Source organism: Notolabrus celidotus, chromosome 11 (genome assembly GCF_009762535.1).
Source record: "Notolabrus celidotus isolate fNotCel1 chromosome 11, fNotCel1.pri, whole genome shotgun sequence".
Lineage (NCBI taxonomy): Eukaryota > Metazoa > Chordata > Actinopteri > Labriformes > Labridae > Notolabrus > Notolabrus celidotus.
In genome coordinates this window covers 17,516,534-17,536,902 of record NC_048282.1, presented here as the reverse complement: position 1 = coordinate 17,536,902, position 20,369 = coordinate 17,516,534, and the positions used below count along the sequence as shown (strand labels likewise).

Sequence of the window (20,369 nt, the reverse complement as noted above, 5' to 3'; positions counted from 1 at the left end):
TGAAACTAGGGCAGGCATGAACCTGTTCAGGAAAGACGCCATGACCTCAAAGAAGGAGAAAGAAAAAGAGATCGAGTATGAGGAGCCTCCTGATGGAGGTTGGGGCTGGATGGTGGTGCTGCATTGTTTCCTGGTATGTGCACCTTAAACGCTTAATTAATTTTATCTGATGTCTCTAAATTTCTTTCCTGATATTTACACTTATATTTGTGTGCACGCAGGTAAATGTCCTGGTGATGGGAACCCTGAAGAGCTTTGGGATCTTCTTCGTGGCATTCCAAGATGAGTTTGGAGGCTCATCAGAGAGCATCAGCTGGATCGGTTCCATCATGTCGAGTCTGCGTCTGTCTGGAGGTTTGTATCAAAAAAGTGAAAAGGTCTGCATCCAGACCACAACTTCAAATTATGACCATAAACTGTATAAATGATTTAAATATGTCCTATCTCCCCTGCAAATCTTCCTAATGAATTCATTAGAGGAGAGTAAAGCTTTGACAACCCAGTTTCCGAAAAAGGGAGGATGCTTACAAAAGAGCATCCCAGAGAGGCTGAGTCTTTCTAAAGTTTAGATGGGGAGGGTTTACTCTTTGAAGAATGCACTGATATGCAACACTCAAAAAAATTATGTATCTCACTGCAAGTCAAAAATGCCCAGCTTCATTACTTAAGTCAAAGTATAGATCCTCCTGGTCAAATATTACTCCAATACAAGTGAAAGTTGTTCCGTCAAATTATTACTTGAGTTAAAGTACTGAAAAACTTGTTTTTAAAAATTCGTAAGTATTCAAAGTACTTTTTAAATTATCTCAAAGTGTTTTTTTCACAAAGCATTAGTGCAGTCAATAATTAATGGATGTACATTCTGCTACGTTATGTTTATCATCTAGAAAACATTCATATCTCAAAAGTATACCATGAAATATAAACGGCAACTCAGTTACAACAAGCACAGACAAGTTGGTTTAAAATGTTCATCTGGAATAAAAAAAGTTTGTTAGCTACAGACCTCGACATGCTGTATTGGGGTAGACGGTGATTTTTTTTGTTGGATGTGATGAAGTTTGTGTGGTAAACAGATTGGAGAGTTACAACGATACGAATCATTCTTTATTTCAAAAAACCTCAAATGTGGGCTTAAAATTTAGCTATGGTGCTCAGGTAGAGAATCATCTACCTTCTCTGCCATAGCAATCATTACCACCACTAAATGAATGGACTGATCTGAATAACGTTTGCTCTACATTTGCTCTATGTTCAACCGAGGTACGACTACACAATTTAGACAGACCAAACACAAGTACACTAACAGTTTACGGTCTTCGGGATCTGATTTCAGAAAAAAAAAAAAAGAAAATTCATCAGCTAACTTCAAAGCAAAAAAAGAGCATTGATAAAAATCGAGTGGAGTAAATGTAATGAGTTCCCCCAAAACATAATACTCAAGTAAAGTACAGATCCTCAAAAACTGTTCTAAGTACAGTACTCAAGTAAATGTACTATGTTACTGTCCACCACTGGTGGTATGAGGGTACATTGTGTTCACATAGCATGGGTAACCTTCACATTTGTGAACACACCATTACTGCTGAACAATATATATTGGCTTTGGAACAGTTGCAGCTGAGAAGACAACATCATGTTCAGCAAAGGCCAAGCTTATTTTTGCAAGACATTGGCCCTTTTCTTACCACCTGTTCAACCCTGTAACATCTCACCTTCAAAGTGAATGTCTTAAGCATATTGGTGTGACAAAGTCATAACATCCTTGTTCAAGCTCCAGAGGTGGTAACAGATGCAATGCAGAGGTAAAACAGGATCACTGTGAATCGGCATGGTGGAACAACAGCCAGAGTGTGTGTGTGTGTGTGTGTGTGTGTCTAAGTATGTGTATGTGAAGCTCCCTCTGTGTGTCTACCTCTCGTGCCTCTGCAATGCCATAAACGCAGTGTGAAAACACACATTGAGACAAATATGAAAATGCAGGATCAATATGAAAAGCGTGATGATGGCGGAGCTTTGTTGCTGGGGCTGTTGCAGACCGTGAAAAGGGCTAATGCTAAACCACATTCTGCACGTGTTATAACAGCGTGGCTCTGTAGTAACGGGGCCACGTGCCAAAACAGCCGGGCTGCAGTCTTGACTGGACACTCATTGTAAATGTTCCTTGCATTTGGAAAGCAGACAAACCCCAAACTGTTGAGTAGCTGAAACCCAACAAAAGGCAAGAATGGCAAAATATTCCACTTTCAAAGTGACAGCAACTGGTCTCTTTAGGTCCTGAATACTTTTAAGCCATGTTTCTCTGCATGCTTACATTCATATGTCAAATATTTGGATTGAAAATATCCTTGTGCTTCCTCATCTGTGTTGTCTTTAGCACCTCTTGCCTCTGTGGCCTGTGCCAAGCTAGGAGCCAGGTTTACCTCCATCGCCGGAGCAGTGCTGGTTAGTGGGGGATTCCTCATGAGTATTTTTGCCAGCAATGTGGTCTTCCTCTACATCAGCATGGGAGTGATAGTTGGTGAGTAGAAATCCATAGTGAGCTAAAATACTCACACAACCAGACACATTCAGTTCTACTGATTACTTTCATTATTCCTCTTAGGAATGGGATTTGCACTACTATACCAATCCTTCTCCGTGGTCACAGCGCTGTATTTCCGAAAGAGGTTGGCCACAGCGTATGCAATTGGGCGTTCAGGGATGGGGTTGACCTTTGCCCTCGCTCCATTCACTCAGTTGCTCCTGGATCAGTACGCTTGGCAAGGTATTCAAGAAAGATCTGTAAATAAGCCGGCATAAGTACTGATTTGTTTCTTTGATGGGTGCATATTTTAAAATCTAGGTAAGAATTTTTTCCACAGCATGAGGTGATATTTTGGATTTTGATCGATATTTGTCCCACACAGGAGCAATGTTGATTCTTGGCGGTCTCATGCTGAACCTGGTGGCCTCTGGGATGCTCCTGCGGCCCCTCAATGTGAAGTCCCCTGTCTCAAACCCTACCTCTTCTCCCACCCAAAAGAGCCCAGCTGTCTCCATCAAGAGCTCCTCAGAGAAAGAATATAGCAAGAGCTGCATGAACGGCTCTGCTCATTTATCCAATGGTATCTCCAAATCAGACTCCTTTCCCTCCCCACCTCCTCTTCCTTCTCCTCACAGTGAGAACCAGAAGAGCCAGTGTACTCAGGGACTCCAGGACCAGACTGTGAACCCTGAACTGACCAGACTGGTCCTAAATGGCGTGAATGGCCACTGTGACTTTGGTCAAAGTAAACCCACAAGTCCAGACAGCTCGGCAGAGCTGAATGGAAGCATGAATGGGTCCACCATTGTTGGATTTCCCTCACATGCCAGCACGCCGAATGAGGTGACTGTCAATAAAGCCAAAGTTTTGGATTTCTCTCTGCTAAAGGACCCTTTCTTTTGCATCTATACTTGGTCCTTGGTCTTCAGCCAGCTGGCCTACTTCATCCCTTATTTCCACCTCTCCGCCCGTGCCAGAACCCTGGGCATCGATGCCATGGATGCTTCATTTATCATCTCTGTTGCAGGTGAGCTCACCTTTGTTGAGAGTTCAAGTTTCCCTGAAAACAAATGTTAGTTATTTCAAAAAACATATCTAAGAAATTTTGCCTGTTGCATTGGAGGATAGCTTTACTCATTACAAGCAATTCAAGTCTTATTTTTGGATTGTAATATCATAAAATAAGATTTATTTCAGGACTTGTCAGGCATGTTTGACTTATATTAAGTGTGATGACACATTTTGACCTGACACCTTGCTAGGATTTGAATTTAAAGTGAAAATTATCCAATGAATGATGAAAATGATGTTCTGTTGAAACATCTTTTTATTGGTATATGACATGGCATGTTTACCTTTTAAGGTATCTGAAGGAACAGAGGCGTGAAATTAATTTTAATGATAATTGCATCACATTCTTAATTCTGGGTACAAGTGTCATGGACAGTGCTTCTGAAGACTGTAGGCCAACAATCAACATTCGAACAACCCTTTACCTATTCTTATCTCAGATATGCCTTTTATCTTTCTAACATTTGGATGATGCATATATTTTAATAACAAACCAGACTAAGCTATATATACACAGGATACTCCTGCTGTGTTCCTTTGAAAGTGGCTTCCTGCAGAGATCTCACTGTGACTGCGAGGGAGGTCCAGGTTGCTCTAAGACTCGGTTTAAGAAGCATCGCGGGGAAAAAAAAGATCCTCAGTCAACTTCAAGGCATTAATAATTTGTGAGCTGCTCAGACTCTGCAGTCTTACGTAATGAATGCGCTTACATAAAAGCTGAACTTTGGTCCACTGGCCAGGGCGGCTGAGTTCAGCTGTATGCCATCGATGAGGCCGGTCGCTCCATATGAACAGCTTTAACATTTTGACCAGCGACCAGTGATGTGCACGTGATTCTTTAAGAGTGCCTGGTCAGGCTTTGTGAATAATTGAAATGTACCATATGGGGTCGAGTGTTTATTAGTAACATGCTTCCGTTTTTTCACTTGGTAATCAGTCCCATGAGGACAGACATCGTGTTACCTTTGATGCAAGGTGTCTTATAGATGAGAATAATTACAGATCATTTATAATGATCCGTATATCTGCCACTCGCCTTTATCACTTTGGGATATAAAGAAAGGAGTTCATGTTAGAGATGTTATCTTCATACAAACACAAAAAAGCTGACTTCTGATGCTTGTTTCTCTCCACATCACTGTCATCTAATTGTTTAAATTATGCATCAGGGCTTTGGCTGTTGAGGGCATGCTTTTAGATATCTTGGAGGACGGGTATGAAGAAGCATCTGGATTGTTCTGAGACAAATATCAATTATTGTTAAGTACAATATGTAAATGGTCTTGTTATTGTCAGTGATGCTGTAGAAAATGATGGGAAACATTGCAGCCTGCTAAAGAAACACAGGTGGGGTGAAAGCATTTTTATTTAACCAGGCGTAAGATTGCAGTGGAATAACAGCAGTGTTTAAAACTATGCAGATTACACAGTATTTAACTGACAATTATGATTATGAGTTCCTAAACCTAATTCTGCAATGTTGAGATGAAGGTGTCTGAACTCTCCATGACAGTTTACTTGGAAGCTTTGCCCCAGCAATCTGTACCGGCAAGCAGCATGAGCGAAAAATGATTTTGATTCAGACACGTTTGTTTTGTCACATTCTCCGATCACGTGCATCGTAATGAGAGAGAAAGAGGGACAGCATGAGAGAGAGACAGGGTGCCAATCACACCACAAAGCCACCGTCCCAGTGTCCTGCTGTCCCTCTTTCCCCATCCCAGCGGCTGTCAGAGAGGCCCATTGACTCAGCTGAAGGAGGGAGGCCGTTGTCGTCCGGGTCAAACTCAGCCACCAGCTCTGGAGCTAACTAGAGTCGCTAAGCAACAGCTAACTGAGTAAACCTGCTGGCGTGGTGACAAAAGGGGCTCCCAATTTTGTTTGGGTCCAGTCCTAGAGTGGCTGATACTCTGCTGAGGAGCACTGAGGCAGCAATACCCACAAGAGATGAGCAAGACAAGCCAAGTGGCACCTTAGAGAAGCTTGGAAAATCAACATGCCTTTTAAGACCCTTTGCTTTAATCTAGTGACAAAATGTTCCTCTTTGAAGCTCAAGGGCACTATCTCCTCATGCTTTACACACACCCACATCCCCTTCCCTGTCAGATGGAGTCCAGAGGCATGCACATTAACCTTTTTATTTATTTCATTACCTGTCCACACCACAGAGGGAAACACACGTAACAAATAATGTCCCTGATGCACCTATAGCTTAAGGTGCTACTTGGAGCGGCCAAATTTAAACTGCATTGCGCTGAGTTTGTACGAGAACAGCTGCAGGTCTGGACAAGCCTGCTGAGGCTAAATCACACAAACAAACTCACAACTTGTCTGTGTGCAGGCAGGGGACACCCCAGGATGCTGTCGTAGGTCGCAAGAGGAGGACACATAAACATTGCACAGCTGCCTCTATCATCTTTGTGACCTCTGAGGAGAGGAGATGCTGTTATGTAAGGAAGGCAGAGGTGTTCCTGGCATTACTGTTCATTCATTTCTAATTCATTCAAAGCCTTATAAGATGAACATGTAGCTTATTTAAATTAATACAATCCACAAGTTGATTTGGGAAGATGAGATCAGAATAAAAGCAAATGTGCAGACCTTCCTTGCTGATACAAACTCATGAATATTCAGAAGATCTTTTTTGCTATTTTGAGTTCACTCTGAGTGTCAGTGACTGCAGCTTGAGTGGTTGTGGTGCAGAGGCTGAGCAGAGGATGGGTAACTCTGATCTGCATAGGACCAGTTTTGTTTCATTGATCAATGGCTCAGCGCTGCCTGCTTGTAGCTATTCCTGCGACGGTCAATACACCACTGCAGTTTCCGCACTGCCTATCGCGTTCCAGTTGACCTCAGCAGTGAGCAGCGCATATCTGCCAAGTCATCATACCAAGCTGGAGAAAACAATCAATCAGATAGGATGGAGGGGATAATGAGTAGTTTGCCTGGGTGTTCCCACCGTAATAGAGATGTTAATAGATGGATGTGTTACCACCCACTGATTCTAGAAACTCTCTCTTCTCAGAGAATGGGAACAACAGGGACTTGTCTAGACATCACGTTAATCCTAATGCAGACCTGTGTATTTTTGCTGCAGAGCGTCATCCTTTCCTCACATGCCTCTGTTTTTGCCCCACCCTTACTCACACTCTCTGTCACAAACACCCACATCTTCACATCTTCCAAGCTTTGTCTTTCTTAAGCACTAAATAAGTGTATTATTATGAGTGACAGGTTAAGGTCTGCACACAGTTCTCTGCTTGTTTCTTTGGGCAGGTGCCTGTATAAATCATATCATCCACACTTAAGCTACTCTATGCACTACTTTGGCTGACTTCAACAAAGAGTCTTTTTGTGTGACTAAGCATCACTTCAGAGTGTAGAGGAGTGTCAGTCTGTGGGCTGCTGCAGCAGCATTTGAGCAAGAGTCCCACCTGAGTTTTTCTTTTTTTAGGACATGAGCATCATAGTTCTGATGGTCAGGAAAGTTGTCTGCATGAAAGCATTCAGTTGTGGCTTGTTTAGACGGTCTCTGGACACAGCAGTGCTTTGAGCTACACACTTACATTCATATCTTAGCATACAAACACTGACTTGTGATCATTAGAAGCTCTAAGGGCCTGTGTCCATACATGTCATTTTTTGTTTTTGCACTCGTAATGCCCACAACCTCAATTTCAGAGTATCACCAGTTCCTACTGTTACAAAGTATATTTGTATTAATTTTCCCAAGACAGTGCCCCTCATCCATCTCCTGCTGCACTGGTGTTCCCCTCTCTGATGACGGGCTGTCAGAGAAAAGCAGTTCAATGCCACCCGCTCGTATAAAAAATTCAGAGGTGTTAAGTAACTTGGAGTCTGTCCTGGCTCATTCATCTGACTATGCTCGTGCTGATTTAGTTACTAATTAAAAGTAATTTTTTGCCTTTCTCTGATCATCTGATTCAGACCTCTGTTCTGTTTCACGATTTAGCTGTAGAAGGCCATAAACCGATTAAATAGCATGCTTACCTTGTAAATCGGAGAGCTCTGATGCAGCAAGAGGTGAGTTATTTAGTTGAATATGGATTAGCCGTTCTCAGCATGAGTGCGTGGAGTTCTTCCTGTCTCTTAGTTCCAAAACCTGACAGCAATGTTTGTTTTTGCAAAGACTATCACCAAACCCGATTCCTCTCTTCTTTCAAGAATGGAGAAGTGCATCGACAAAAAATGGTTACCATGCTGGAACTATTAAAAGGTTACTGGCAAGGTCCCTTTGACCCCAAGAGCATCAGAAATAGCCACTTTTGTTACACCCTACGCCTTTCTCCAGTGGGCTATATGGTTCTACCAATTGGCCCACTGGAGAAAGGCGTAGGGTGCATTCCAGCACTTTATGCACCGTGTCTTGGCTGGTGTTTAAAATTGGGAAACTTATCTAGATGACGTGGTTGCCTACTTTTCTGGTCTGACCACATACCCTGTACTGGTCCCTTCTTTTGCAGGATTTTAACCCATAAAACACTCACAAGAAAGGTATTGAAAATATGTTGGCTGACACTTTATGGTCTTTCGCGTGAATTAAACATTGTATTTGTAAATTCATAGAAAATGGGGTGTTACGACTGTGGTTGTAATGTATGTTTTGTTGTGTATTTATTCATTAGAGTCTATGTTGGAAATGTGGTTGGAAATGTTGGAATGTGGGGCGGTTAATGGCTAGACTTCAGATCGGCATAGGCTGGGCAGGAAGTCTATCTCTATATCAGCTGAGAGGTGACGTCACAGCAGCCGGACGGGAGTCCCAGCCACATTAGCCTTTTGTTCACTGCAGGTGTTAGGGTGTTTTTCTGTTAGATTGTGTTGGGGTGAATTGCCAGTTTAATTCTACTTTGATTTCTCAGGTTAGTTGCTTTACCTCTCTGTTAGAATTTTTTGTTTATTACTTTGTCCTTGGTTCACCCTGAAGTTAATTCTAGTTAATTCCTAAGTTGTTGTAAGTGAATATAGTTTATGTAAATTAATCATTTTTGTTTCATACTTTGTAATACTAGTTTTTTTTGCTTGGGACTCGGGGAAAATGGGTCTTTTTCATGTTGTGTCTCAGCCACCCCTAGACGGGGCATAACAGAAGGCATTTATTCTGAAGGTGAAGAGAGACTTAACATTCCTGTTGTTTCAGATTCCCCCAAAACACCATCACCAAACATCAGCCACCCGTTCCTATCTAAATATTTTATTGTAAGCTTCCCCCAGCCTGCCTTTAGCACTCCTTAAAGAAACAGTTGGGAACATCTTTCTGCTGTGAACTCAAACAGGATAACCTGCTTAGTTTCAGCACCGCTGACATAATAACAAATACATGGTAATAAAGGTATTTCTATTTTTCTCCTGTCTCAGTTTCTTATCTGAACTGTTTGCATCTGTTGCAGGTATCACAGAAACCATCGCCCAGCTGGCTTCAGGCTGGGTAGCAGACAGGAACCTGCTCCATAAATACCACTACCACAAGGCCTACCTAATCCTGTGTGGCCTTGTCAACCTGCTCTCCCCGCTGGCCACCTCCTACATCCTGCTGATGGTGTATGCGATTTTCTTTGCCATCTTCTGTGGAGGATACATGGCTCTGCTGCTGCCTGTTCTAGTAAGGACATAATCCTCTCTCTCAATGCAGCTATACATTTGTAGTGTCTGCCTCACAATTTAACCTCCATTACAATCAAGGATGTGATTTTTCTGCATGGGTCCTGTTGCCATCATCAATTCTTAGAGAAGACATTCAATTTAAACATGAAGAAAGTGTTGAGGAACAGTGACAGTTTTCATTTAGTACACACAAATTATTCTAAACTAACACAATACCTGTCCTACAAACAGTGTAATCAAATACTGTGCTGCGTCACTCATATTCACATAGATTAACACAGATTAATTCAGACTTGTTGACTGCCAGTTCTTTTTATTACATGAACCATTACTTCTTTAATTGTAAATGGAATACATTAAGCAGCATGAGAGGGTTTAATTGAACATTTATTTCATTACTTTGCTGATACTGTTTATGAGTTAACACAAAAAAACAGAGTACAGTGTCGGAAAAAGGTATGCCAATAGTTGAACAGGTATGGGTGACATTAACTAAAGACTTATCTTTGTAACCAGAGAGTAGCAGGTCCAAACAGCTGGTAGTTTGACAGGTGCATCCTTACATCCTGGGCACAACTGATATTCCCTTCACCCAGAAACAAAGCAACTTACAGCTTTAGGTGCTGACTTTGTAGAAGTTCCTGACACCTTTCCTACTTAAGCATGTTTACAGTTTACAGCCACTACTACTGCTTATGTGTGATAATTAGCCCAAGTAATTGATTCATTTTCTATTTGATTTGATCAAAATCTGATTTCTAAAGTTGATCAAATTCATCCTTTGGGGACCATGACTGTTTGTACAAAAGTTCACAACTATCTATGTAACCCTTTTTGTGATATTTGGATCAACACAGCGTGGCTAAAAATAAACCTAACTCAACTCAAATTACAAAGCTCTTTATGGGAAGTGGGAGGGTAATTAAAGACCATAAGTTAACCTTTACATAACTTTTATTGGCTGTTTCAAATGTTTAAGAAATTTCTTCACTGTAGGTTCATAAATAATGAATGTAGCCACCATCTAGTCACCCTCTGGTTTCTCCAAAGAAAGAGCTTGTGGATGGTTGTAGACTTGCCCCTTGCTCCCCTAAATTGCACCAGATGTACAAAGCATACCGGGTTACTAAAAAGAATCGCTTATTTCATCATTTCTGTCATAATCTCTCAAGAGAAAAGCCAACAGCAATCCTGACTCCTATGTACTGGTTGACAAATAAATAAATGTATTATAAAAACTAAACAAGCTAACAAGTCAGGTATGGTAAGCACCTGCATCTTAAAATGACCAGGCTCCAGAACATGTCACCCCCACAGTTACCATGAGTAGAAAAATGAGCTAGAAGAAACCTCTCTATCATTTAACCTTCACACACCCTCATGCTAGGGTATCAAACTATCTTGTCTGGGGAATTCAAAGCACAGGCTTTTATGTGGGGCTCCATTACGTCATGGTATATCGTCACACACTGAAAGGGAAAAGTATCCTTACACCAGATCATTTGAGATGTTTCCCAACTGCCTTTATAGGTGGAACGACATATTAAGTCAGGGGGTATCCTGTATCTTCAGATCATATCACACTTGTAAACAAAAACGTAAGGGCAGATGTAGTGTGATTTCACTCTGCGATTGCGTAGTCTAAAGGGCGAGACATGCCTGTGGGCTGAAACATTAAATGATCAGTTGTAGTTTTTCCTCTGAAAATAGCAAGAGCCAGTCAAACCAGTTTTGGCTTAAGTCCGACAGACCCCTGTATGACCTCTGCCATTTATTTGTTTGTCAGAAGTAGTAGAGAAAAAAAAGCACTGAACTACTTATTATAAAGAAGCAACCAATATTTTGTCATCATTCTTATAGCATTACCAAAAATATCATAACGTTTTTTATGGTTGGCCTTTCAGATTCCCTCATCATACAAGTAAGGTATTTGTGGAGGTCTGTGCTCTCAGTGCTTTTGTGGCTAAAGCTTGTTATGTTGTTGTTCATCACAGATTTCCCAGTTTTGTTTCGGGTTTTTTCAGCTGAGACAGTTTAAGTTAGTTTTAAGTGTCATCATCTACAATTGCTATGGCTCATACTTAGCATTAACTTCTTTGTTATTTTGCTCAAAGTCTTTATATAATAAAACGTTTTGATCTATTATGAGTAGAGCTGTTAAACACATTTTTTAAAATCAGAATTTCCATAATTATTTTTAATTAATCAAGTTTTTTATAATTCTTTATAATTCTTTATCTTTTTAATTTCAAACAACTTTTTAAGTCTGTATCAACTATGTTGAGTCTTGCAGAGTCTTGCTTTGGGAATTAAATGATCTTAGTTACAATGGTGGCTCTAGAAGGCAATTCACATGTGCAGTCATTTGATCCAATGCAAATTATTTCAGGCAGACCTTCATCCTCCATGATGTCAATAAGCCTGCAAGCTATTGTCACCGATTTAGCTATCGCTGCCGAAAGTTTTTTACTTTTGATTCAACGTACTCTGGAGAACCATCTGGCAGAGCTATAAAGCTGAACTTGACATTCAAAGGACCCATTTCTTTATCAATTTCTGCTCAAGAAGGTTGGTTTCTGCTTGCCATGCTAACTAATTTCCCCAAACTATAGGACAGGCCGAGGATCATAATAACAGCTAACATGTTATTAACATGTTCACTTTGACAGTCCTATTATGCCAATTTTGAGTCAATCAATTTGAGACCAGTACTTGAACTGGGTTATGATTGGTTATTGAGTGGCAGCTTCATCAAACAAGTTGCCACTATGTGAGGTGAAAGAGCACAAAGCCACAAATGCAGCAATTCTGTTTTGGTATTTATGTCTTAGCCAACTATTTTGCTTTTCAAGGATAAATTTGTGCCATTGTTGTACGCTTGCCATTTCATTGAGGTCAAAGGTTTTTGTTTGCATCCTGTTTTACATTTTGTTACACCATGCTCAAATGGCGGAATGTTTTACTGCTTGGTATTTATGTGTTTAAAATTGTCTTTTTAGTTATTTGAATTTTATGATATTTCTACTGAGTTGAAGTATAAGCAGCACAGCAGTTGTATCTCTAAATGTTTAGATGAAAATAAAATAGTGGAGGTAAAGGTTCCAGAATTTAGGTCAATGCTTAATGTTATGCTACTCTTCTCTGCAGGTAGATCTTGTGGGGTCAGAGAAACTCAACAACTCCATGGGCTTCTCTATGTTCTTTGTGGGTCTTGGATGCCTCACGGGGCCTCCTTTGGCAGGTGAGTGGATTACGTCATGGAAAGTCCTCGGGAAATTGGACATGTGGTAACCCACTTTTCCGTATACACACAATAACAAACCCTTGCCTATGTAGTACATATGCATTGGATTGTAGCCGTGACGTTACCGTTCTACGGTGATTTGTTAGACTAGGGCAAGTTTTTACAAGTGTTTTCAGTGTTCTTTTGTTTGTGTTTGTGTGTGTGTGTATGTGTGAGTGAGTGAGAGAAGGAGAGACAGCAGCAAATGTAGCGAGTAAGTATTGGGGGATGGGGGGGGGGGGTCATTAATGGGGTTGCTAGGCCTTTCTGATGAACTTTTTTAGGGGATGTTGTAGGGCATATTTTCTTGGGGCCCTGAATTCCTTGAAGTGTTTTTAAGTGTCACTACTCCCTTCAGTCACTGTGAAGCATGAAAACTGAACCGTACAGGAGAAAAACAACCTATAGTCAGGGAAGCCCCCAGTGCAGAGTGGGGTTTTTCGGGGCTGACTGGAGGGTTACTGGGTCAAATTTCCCTGTTTAAAAGCAAGTGGAGCTGGAACAACATTGCTGGGTTTAACTCACTTTCTTTAAGTGATGGCAGATTGCCTTTGTTAGTCTTAGAGAGCTGTTTCCTATCTGGGACCAGTTTCCTATTATACGTTTTATTTGGTCACCTAAAAAGAATTAAAAGATGTAAGTCATCTGTTTCTGACATATGAACTCAGTCAGGAGCCAAAGCAGTTTTCATACCTAAACAGCATGTTGTAACATGATAAACAAATACCATGCACTTTCATTATCTGTGTATGCGTGAGGTATTTTAAGGTAATAAGGTGTGTGTGTGTGCGTGTGTGTGTGTGTGTCTGTGTGTGTGTGTGTGTGTGTGTGTGTGTGTGTGTGTGTGTGTGTGTGTGTGTGTGTGTGTGTGTGTGTGTGTGTGTGTGTGTGTGTGTGTGTGTGTGTGTGTGGGTGAGTGGGGGGGTGGGGGGGGGGGGGGGCATGCGTGCGTGCGTGTTCTCCCAGTGTATTGGGCAATCCCTTCAATAGAGCTAATGGACTTGAGGGTTGAAATGTGACTGATGAGTCTCGCTTTGGGGTTGTGCACTTTACCCCACTTTACACGTCTGAAGTGAAATGTCAACTTAGTTAAAGAAAACAGATAACACAGGAAGACAGATGGTTATATGTCACCTGCAGTATAGCTTACACTTATATCACGCATGGTCAAAAATGTGATGCCTCAACATACTGGAATATGAAGTATGAGCCACTAAAAACTACATTTAAAAGGATCATTACAAATGTTTTTCCCTGTTTCATAGGGAAAAAACTACAGTGTGACATTAGATGTAAAATATTTAACAAACATAAGTTTCCAGTCTTTTTTTATGGTACTGTCCTCTAGTATATTTACACATTTCAAAGGGCTTTATTTAAACTAATTGCTTTATTGAATGGATAAGTCCTCCTTTTGAAGTGGGGCTGTATAATGAAGTTGTCAATAAGTGTGTTGCCCACAGGCGACCCTGGTCAGCTATGCAACTTTGTTGAGAAACCGGGCGGAGAATTGACACAGAAGCTAGGCTATCAGTCGCTGCAGACAGAGTCAACTTTACCACTTATTTAAGCTAATTTTAAGAAACTCTGACCCAAACACTAATGTCTATGAAAGTGTGTGCTCTATTTAGAAATGATGCAGCGCTTTACTTGCTGTCAGAAAGTTTGTATGTTTTGCACTATTCACTGGTGCAACATGTACGTTTTTCTCTGCCTGCACCACATTGATCAACTGATCATTTCACAAATGATTCTCTTTGGGGTGGTATAGAGGTAGCGTGTGGCTCTGTTTACCAGGGTTGAGGTGAAAAACTGACGTTAGTCAACATTTGGTCCCTCCCTCAGGCCAAAGGGTGGGATTGCATTACCGGTGTGTATTAACTGTCTTACTAACAGCTTGAATGTGGTCATACCTGCCATTTTGTACCTGTGGCTGTTTGATTACATCCCACTTTACATGTCCAAAGTAAAAGGTCAACTTAGCTGAAGAAAACAAATAACAGAGGAAAACAAAAGGTTATATGTCACCCGCAGTATAGCTTACACTGAAATCACGCATGGTTAAAATGTGATGCCTCAACATACTGGAATATGCAGTATGAGCCACTAATAGTGTTAAAAACTACATTTTAAAGGATCATTACAAATGTTTTTTCCCTGTTTCATAGGCTAAAGTGTGGGACAGCACTACCAGTGTGTATTTACTGTCTTACCAACAGCTTGGACGTGGTCATACTTGCGTTTATAATATAATTTATTATTGACAAGTACCTCATACAGCCCAGCCTTGAAAATACCTAACATTCCCTTTAAAGGTACAGTGTGTAGAAATGGGAATATTTAGCGGTCAGATTCTAGATTGAAATGCTCCCTTGCTTACCCTTCCTTTTGGGGAACCATGGGTGGCCTTTAAGGATAAGAATGTGATGCATATTAAGTATGATCCTCCACTTGACAAGTTTTTATCATCAAGCCATCTAAGTTCACTGTTTTCACCAAGTCTGTTCTGCTAAATGCCACTTATTACTACATACTGCACCTTTAACAGTTAAATAATGGTCCTTTGCTTTATGAGCATGAACATTGTTATGGGATTGAGAAAAATCTCCTATCATAGTGTATCATATTAACTAAGTAAATAATGATGTATTAAGCTGGTAGTGCAAAGAAATTCACACAGTGTCTTAACTTTCAGTAATCTGATGATTCTAAATGTAAAGATCCTGTGAGGAACTTTGGGATTGTGCTGACTGTGGTGCCCCCTGTGGCCAAAGCAGCACCTCTTATCTCCTTGCTGATTTTTTCTTGTACATTAATAGGAAATGTTTTCTTATGAAAACTCTCACCCTGCTTTATTTAAACAATTGTAGTGGAATTGTGCCTAAACAATTGGTGTGTGTGGAAGAAATTGTGCTTTTAGCATCTCATGAGCTGAGTTGCTTAAACATTTTTATATCATGGTATTAGATTTTGGTCATGGTTGTATGAAATAAATAGTTTTACAGTTTTTTTAATTAAAAAATTAAACAAGAAAATGTAAAAAACGTATGTTTTGTAGAAAAGATTATTCAATCAGCAGGTACAAAATATCCATAAAAACATTCAAATGGTCTGAAGCCATCAATTAGATCTTGTGTGAAAGCTCCTTGTAAGCACCACTGGTGTCCTCAGCTTGTCTGCACATGACACATGATACATGAAGTTATGTCATGATAGAATAAACATCCACAGTGTGCTGTTTAACAAAAAGACAGATGCTGAAAGATTTTGTGTTTTGCAGGTTTCCTGTATGACTACACTCAGACGTATGACTGTTCTTTCTACCTGGCGGGGCTCTGTTATCTGCTCTCCTCCGTCTCACTGTTCATGGAGCCGCTGGCTCAGCGCTGGAAGGCCAGGAACAAACTGACCCATGACAAGAGAGTGGAAAGCAGCTGTAAGACCAACGGCTGCTTCACCCCGGACCGCCTGCAGAACGGCGTCGTGTAGGAATGAAACCCAGGGAAGGCTTTTAATCGTGAACCAGCATGCTCAGAACTTCATAGGCCTGCATAACTTGGACCTTGGACTCCAGCTTAAAGTCGGGACCCAAGTGACCCTTAGTTTCAGCAGGAACGCAACAATGGCCAAGGAGAAAAAAGTGCTGCGGCACTACATGATATCTAAGAACATTCAGTAAATGGGACATAGGTGACAAGTTGATTATATTGAACTTTGAAAAGCCAAAATGTAATTCTTCATCCCCTTCTTGTCCTCATCAGAGGTACATGCATCCAAACTTCTCATATCATCTTGCATACTTTAGTAATGCATTTCATCCATACATTATTCAAACATTACTTAAATCTGTTTTCCAAAACACAATCATTTTACAGTGATTTTCAATTTGCACAAAGAATTGCTGGAAACTAAGCTATGCAGTTGAGCTGAAAACCCTGTCTTCATGTTTTTCTTTTTCACTTTTTTACATTGATAGAAGCACAAATCCAGGATACAATTCTCTTTCCCTCATTTCTGTTGCCTTTATCTGTAAACCTGTACTCACTGATGTGCACTTTGGAACTGGTTCTAATTATGCTGCATGACATCATCTCTGGCCTTAATGTACCAGATAGTTAATATATTGAACTCGTAACCACTGAATTGCAGCCTGCTCCTATAATCCTGTGGAAAAGCTATATGCAGCAACTACTTTAACAGTTTAATTGAAAAAAAAAAACTGTTTTGCCCTGACATGGCTAATGCATAAACGCAATGGTAGCATGTGCAAGCATTTAGAGGTATGGTTTGTGTGATGCATTTTTGTCATGCACACTATAGTCTATCTTTATATCATAATTAATACTCTGAACACTTTTCTATTTCATAGGGACTGATCATTCAAACTTCAAAACGACCAGTTGATTCAGGACTGTTAGCCTTTTGGTATCACTCTCTGAACTTTTATCTGAAGTTAAATTAATGGGCAGTGTTTTTAAGATTTGAAAATCTTTCATCCTCCTCTGAAATCCTATTTACTAACTCACACTTTTATCCAGACACTATACTTTGCATTCATTGACACTGCTTTTGTTTGGTTCATGTCTTGCAGTTTTTCTGGCAGTTGAAGCTTTAAACAACTTTTGAACTTATCAGAAATGATGGTGCTGCTGATACTAACATCTGGTTATGTAGCAGTGCGTAGTTTACCTCAGATCTCAGCTGTTTTTGGCACTAAACAACAACTGACCCTTCAGCCTCTTAACCTCAAGTGACACTGCTTTGAGCTAGAGGCACTTGTTTGGACATTCCAGCTATGTCCATCTCTCACAATTGTGCCACAGTGAAACCTGTAGAGGGTGAGTCAGTGACAAAAGAAGTCAGTGAGCTTTTGTTTTGGGATTGTGTCATAAAATTTTGCTGGGTAATTTGGGTATTTACAGACTACAGACGGCTACTTAAGGCCTTAAGTTACAATGCAACCCATTTTTACCACAACAAACTGCCAGCTGGTACTGGCAAAAAAAATCAAGAGCTTAAAGTGGAAGCTCTGTTTCATACAGAGTGGTCCATAAACAATGCCTATCTTATGTCTTGTAGCCAAATCGTCACACTTCGTGTTCTTTTTTTAAATTCTGTCACAGATACACACTCAAAACTGAAGTCTTATGAATCCAGAACCAACTCTAATGTTTGGACTATAATTTCAACTCTCACAACATACATATCTTACATTTAAACTGCCTTAACTTGTTGTTCAGTTGTCAGTTTATTTACAGTACTTGCATGTAAACAGTTTAAACTCAAATTCTCACACTTACCCCCATTACACTAAACAGCTGTTTTCAGCTGCGTTACTGACACCTCAGCTCTTTTCAATGCACACAGTTCAGGTGACAAGTCCAACTATTCAAGTGCTTGAATTTCAAATGGTCTTTTTCGACTTCAATCAGCATTTTAAGGCTTTTAAACTGTTAACTGTGTTTGCAACTCATTTCACCGTGCAAGCATGCACACTTCATTTTTTATAAATCAAAAGTTCAGTTGTGACCTTTTAGTTTCTAGAAAAAAAAAAATAGAAACTGCCTTTGTCAGTCTTAATAATGGAAATCACCTAACATTCACTTAATGTTTTTCTTAGCAGCACCTTCAGATAACAAAATGTCCATGCAAGGCTCACTGTTTGTGAGTGGTTCTATGCAAGTTCACCAAGAGAATAATTTTACTGTCATTAGCAGCACATCCTTTCAACGATAGCAAAGTTACCAGCTCCTTGAAGAAAGAGCATGTTCAGATGAAGTTTGAGTATGATTCTTATATGCATTCATCAGTGTTTCTGTAGGACTAAGTGGCAAATGAGTCATTCTGTCAATTGTGTGTCAACCTTGTAAGATTGTAAATCTCTGGCCAACTATCGTACAAAGATATTTTGCTGAAATTGCCCACACAAATGCAAGATGTCCAAACTGGACTGGTAGAAAACTTGCCAAGCCTTAACAGTGCCTGCAGGCAGCCAATTAATGGCAACACAATTGAAATAATGATATTGTGTTTATATGTGGGAGTTTGATGGTTTTGAATTTTTTTTTATGTAGAGGGTTTTTTTTTGTTGTTTTTGGTGGATTCCTTGTTTTTCACCAGTTTGCCTTACAAGGTACCTCGTATCCTAACTAACTTTCCTGTGATGTCAGCCAAAGACACGTTAGAAACCTACCTACAACTTGAAACTTATTATACTTATACAATAAAAAAGAAAAAATTGTAGAAAGGTAAAATAATTAAAACCACTAAGACTGCCTGTCAGTCATTTCCAAGTTCTAACTGAGGGGGGCAAGAAGTCCAGTTATAGACATGTTTTCTTGTGCTGCCCTCTTGTGGCAGAACATTGCAACAACTCAAAGAATGCTGTCTCAATTAGTACCAAATTTTCCTCCTCAGCTCACTTTCACAATACTGAGCAAGGCTCTTTGTGTTGTTTCAATAATGACAGTCATGCACAAAAGCTCTTTTGGCTCACGAGTTGCATTCACCACCAGTTTGCTTTTGTAATTGAGGACCACTGAATATTTTGTACCATGATGAATCTTGTATGGGGAGTATTTGATGCTTTAAAGGTAGATTTTGGTTGGGGATTATTTTACTTGTTAGTTATCTGGATGTTTTAAAGAACTGTATATTACAGCAATATCTCTAAGGAGATTTTATGACCCTTTGGTAACATCTCAAACACCACTGACATTAAACAGAGTTCTGTTTGCTGGTGTTTGATTTGGTTTTGTGCCGTACATGTAAGTTTGGGTGAAGCAGTTATGTCTCAACTTTAACTCCTAGATTTGTTAAGTGATAGCTTAGAAAATATGCTTAACCAATTGTAGATTTCATGTTTATGCAAGTGCTTGAAGCTCAATTTTAAGCCTTGTAAGAGTGCACAGTCAACAGCAATAAACCGACATGTGTCTGAAGTCTGTTGTTGTGTTATTGTGAAAGAATAATGCCACTTCTGCCTCTGCAATAAAAACTCACGAGTCACAACATCCTTATCAGCTTTTATTGACACTTAATTTAGACAAATGAATGAAATAAAAATGATTCATTTACATGTAATCTTCATTCTTTTATTTACATTTAAAGAAGACCCAACAATACTTGTAATAATCATTTGTATTAAAAGGGTTCGGGATTTAATATCATTTTAGATAATAAATGTACTGCTGATTGAAGAAAACGTTACTTACAGAAGATGACAGATGATGATGTGTATTGATGACCTGGAAACAAACTGAAGCAGCGTCTGTTGTCAGGTGGAGCTCTGTGTGGGAAAGATAGCAAAATATTATATATATTTGAACCTTGACAAAGTGTACAGGGTTTCTGAGTGTGCAATGATTAAATAATAATAACAGTGTGAATCATTGACTTCATGATTGGTGGCCTGACACTTTGCATACTAACCTCTGCCATCAGTGTTTGAATGTGAAGGGTGACATGCAAAACACTTTAAATGGTCAGAAGACTAGAAAGGCATTATTCAGGTGCAGTCCATTTTCCTCTTTAAAGTCAGCAGAAATCCATCCAATCAAATCTGCCATCATAATTTGAGACTTTCATTAATAACTGTGTCAGATCAGATCATCTTTTTAACTCAATGAAAATATATATCCATGAGAAAACATCACGATGAGGTGTTGAGTGGTTGTTCTAATATACCCTTAATGGTTCTCTACCCTTGATCCTTTGTAAATTTACAAATGTGTGCATTCCAACATTTTCCTGAATTTAAACAGGCATTATTTCCAAAAAATTAAAATACAATTTTAAAAAAGCTGACACTTAAAACAGATTCAGTTAATCAAGACAAAATAAATTTATGAATTTAATTTACAT

At 39.8% G+C, this 20,369-nt stretch overlaps 1 protein-coding gene across 2 annotated transcripts in view; it reads left to right on the top strand.

Moving 5' to 3' along the window:
* Positions 1 to 19,519, top strand: part of slc16a4 (solute carrier family 16 member 4) — a 29,479-nt gene extending 9,960 nt beyond the window's left edge. For both annotated transcript variants that reach the window (XM_034695266.1, XM_034695267.1), the window contains exons 4-11: positions 10 to 133; positions 222 to 354; positions 2,378 to 2,521; positions 2,606 to 2,767; positions 2,910 to 3,554; positions 9,010 to 9,221; positions 12,371 to 12,464; positions 15,787 to 19,519. In XM_034695266.1, the coding sequence (XP_034551157.1) occupies positions 17 to 133; positions 222 to 354; positions 2,378 to 2,521; positions 2,606 to 2,767; positions 2,910 to 3,554; positions 9,010 to 9,221; positions 12,371 to 12,464; positions 15,787 to 15,995 (1,716 nt within the window). In that variant the 5' untranslated portion in view covers positions 10 to 16 and the 3' untranslated portion in view covers positions 15,996 to 19,519. The remainder of the gene's footprint in view (positions 1 to 9; positions 134 to 221; positions 355 to 2,377; positions 2,522 to 2,605; positions 2,768 to 2,909; positions 3,555 to 9,009; positions 9,222 to 12,370; positions 12,465 to 15,786) is intronic.
* The last annotated feature ends 850 nt before the right edge of the window (positions 19,520 to 20,369 follow it).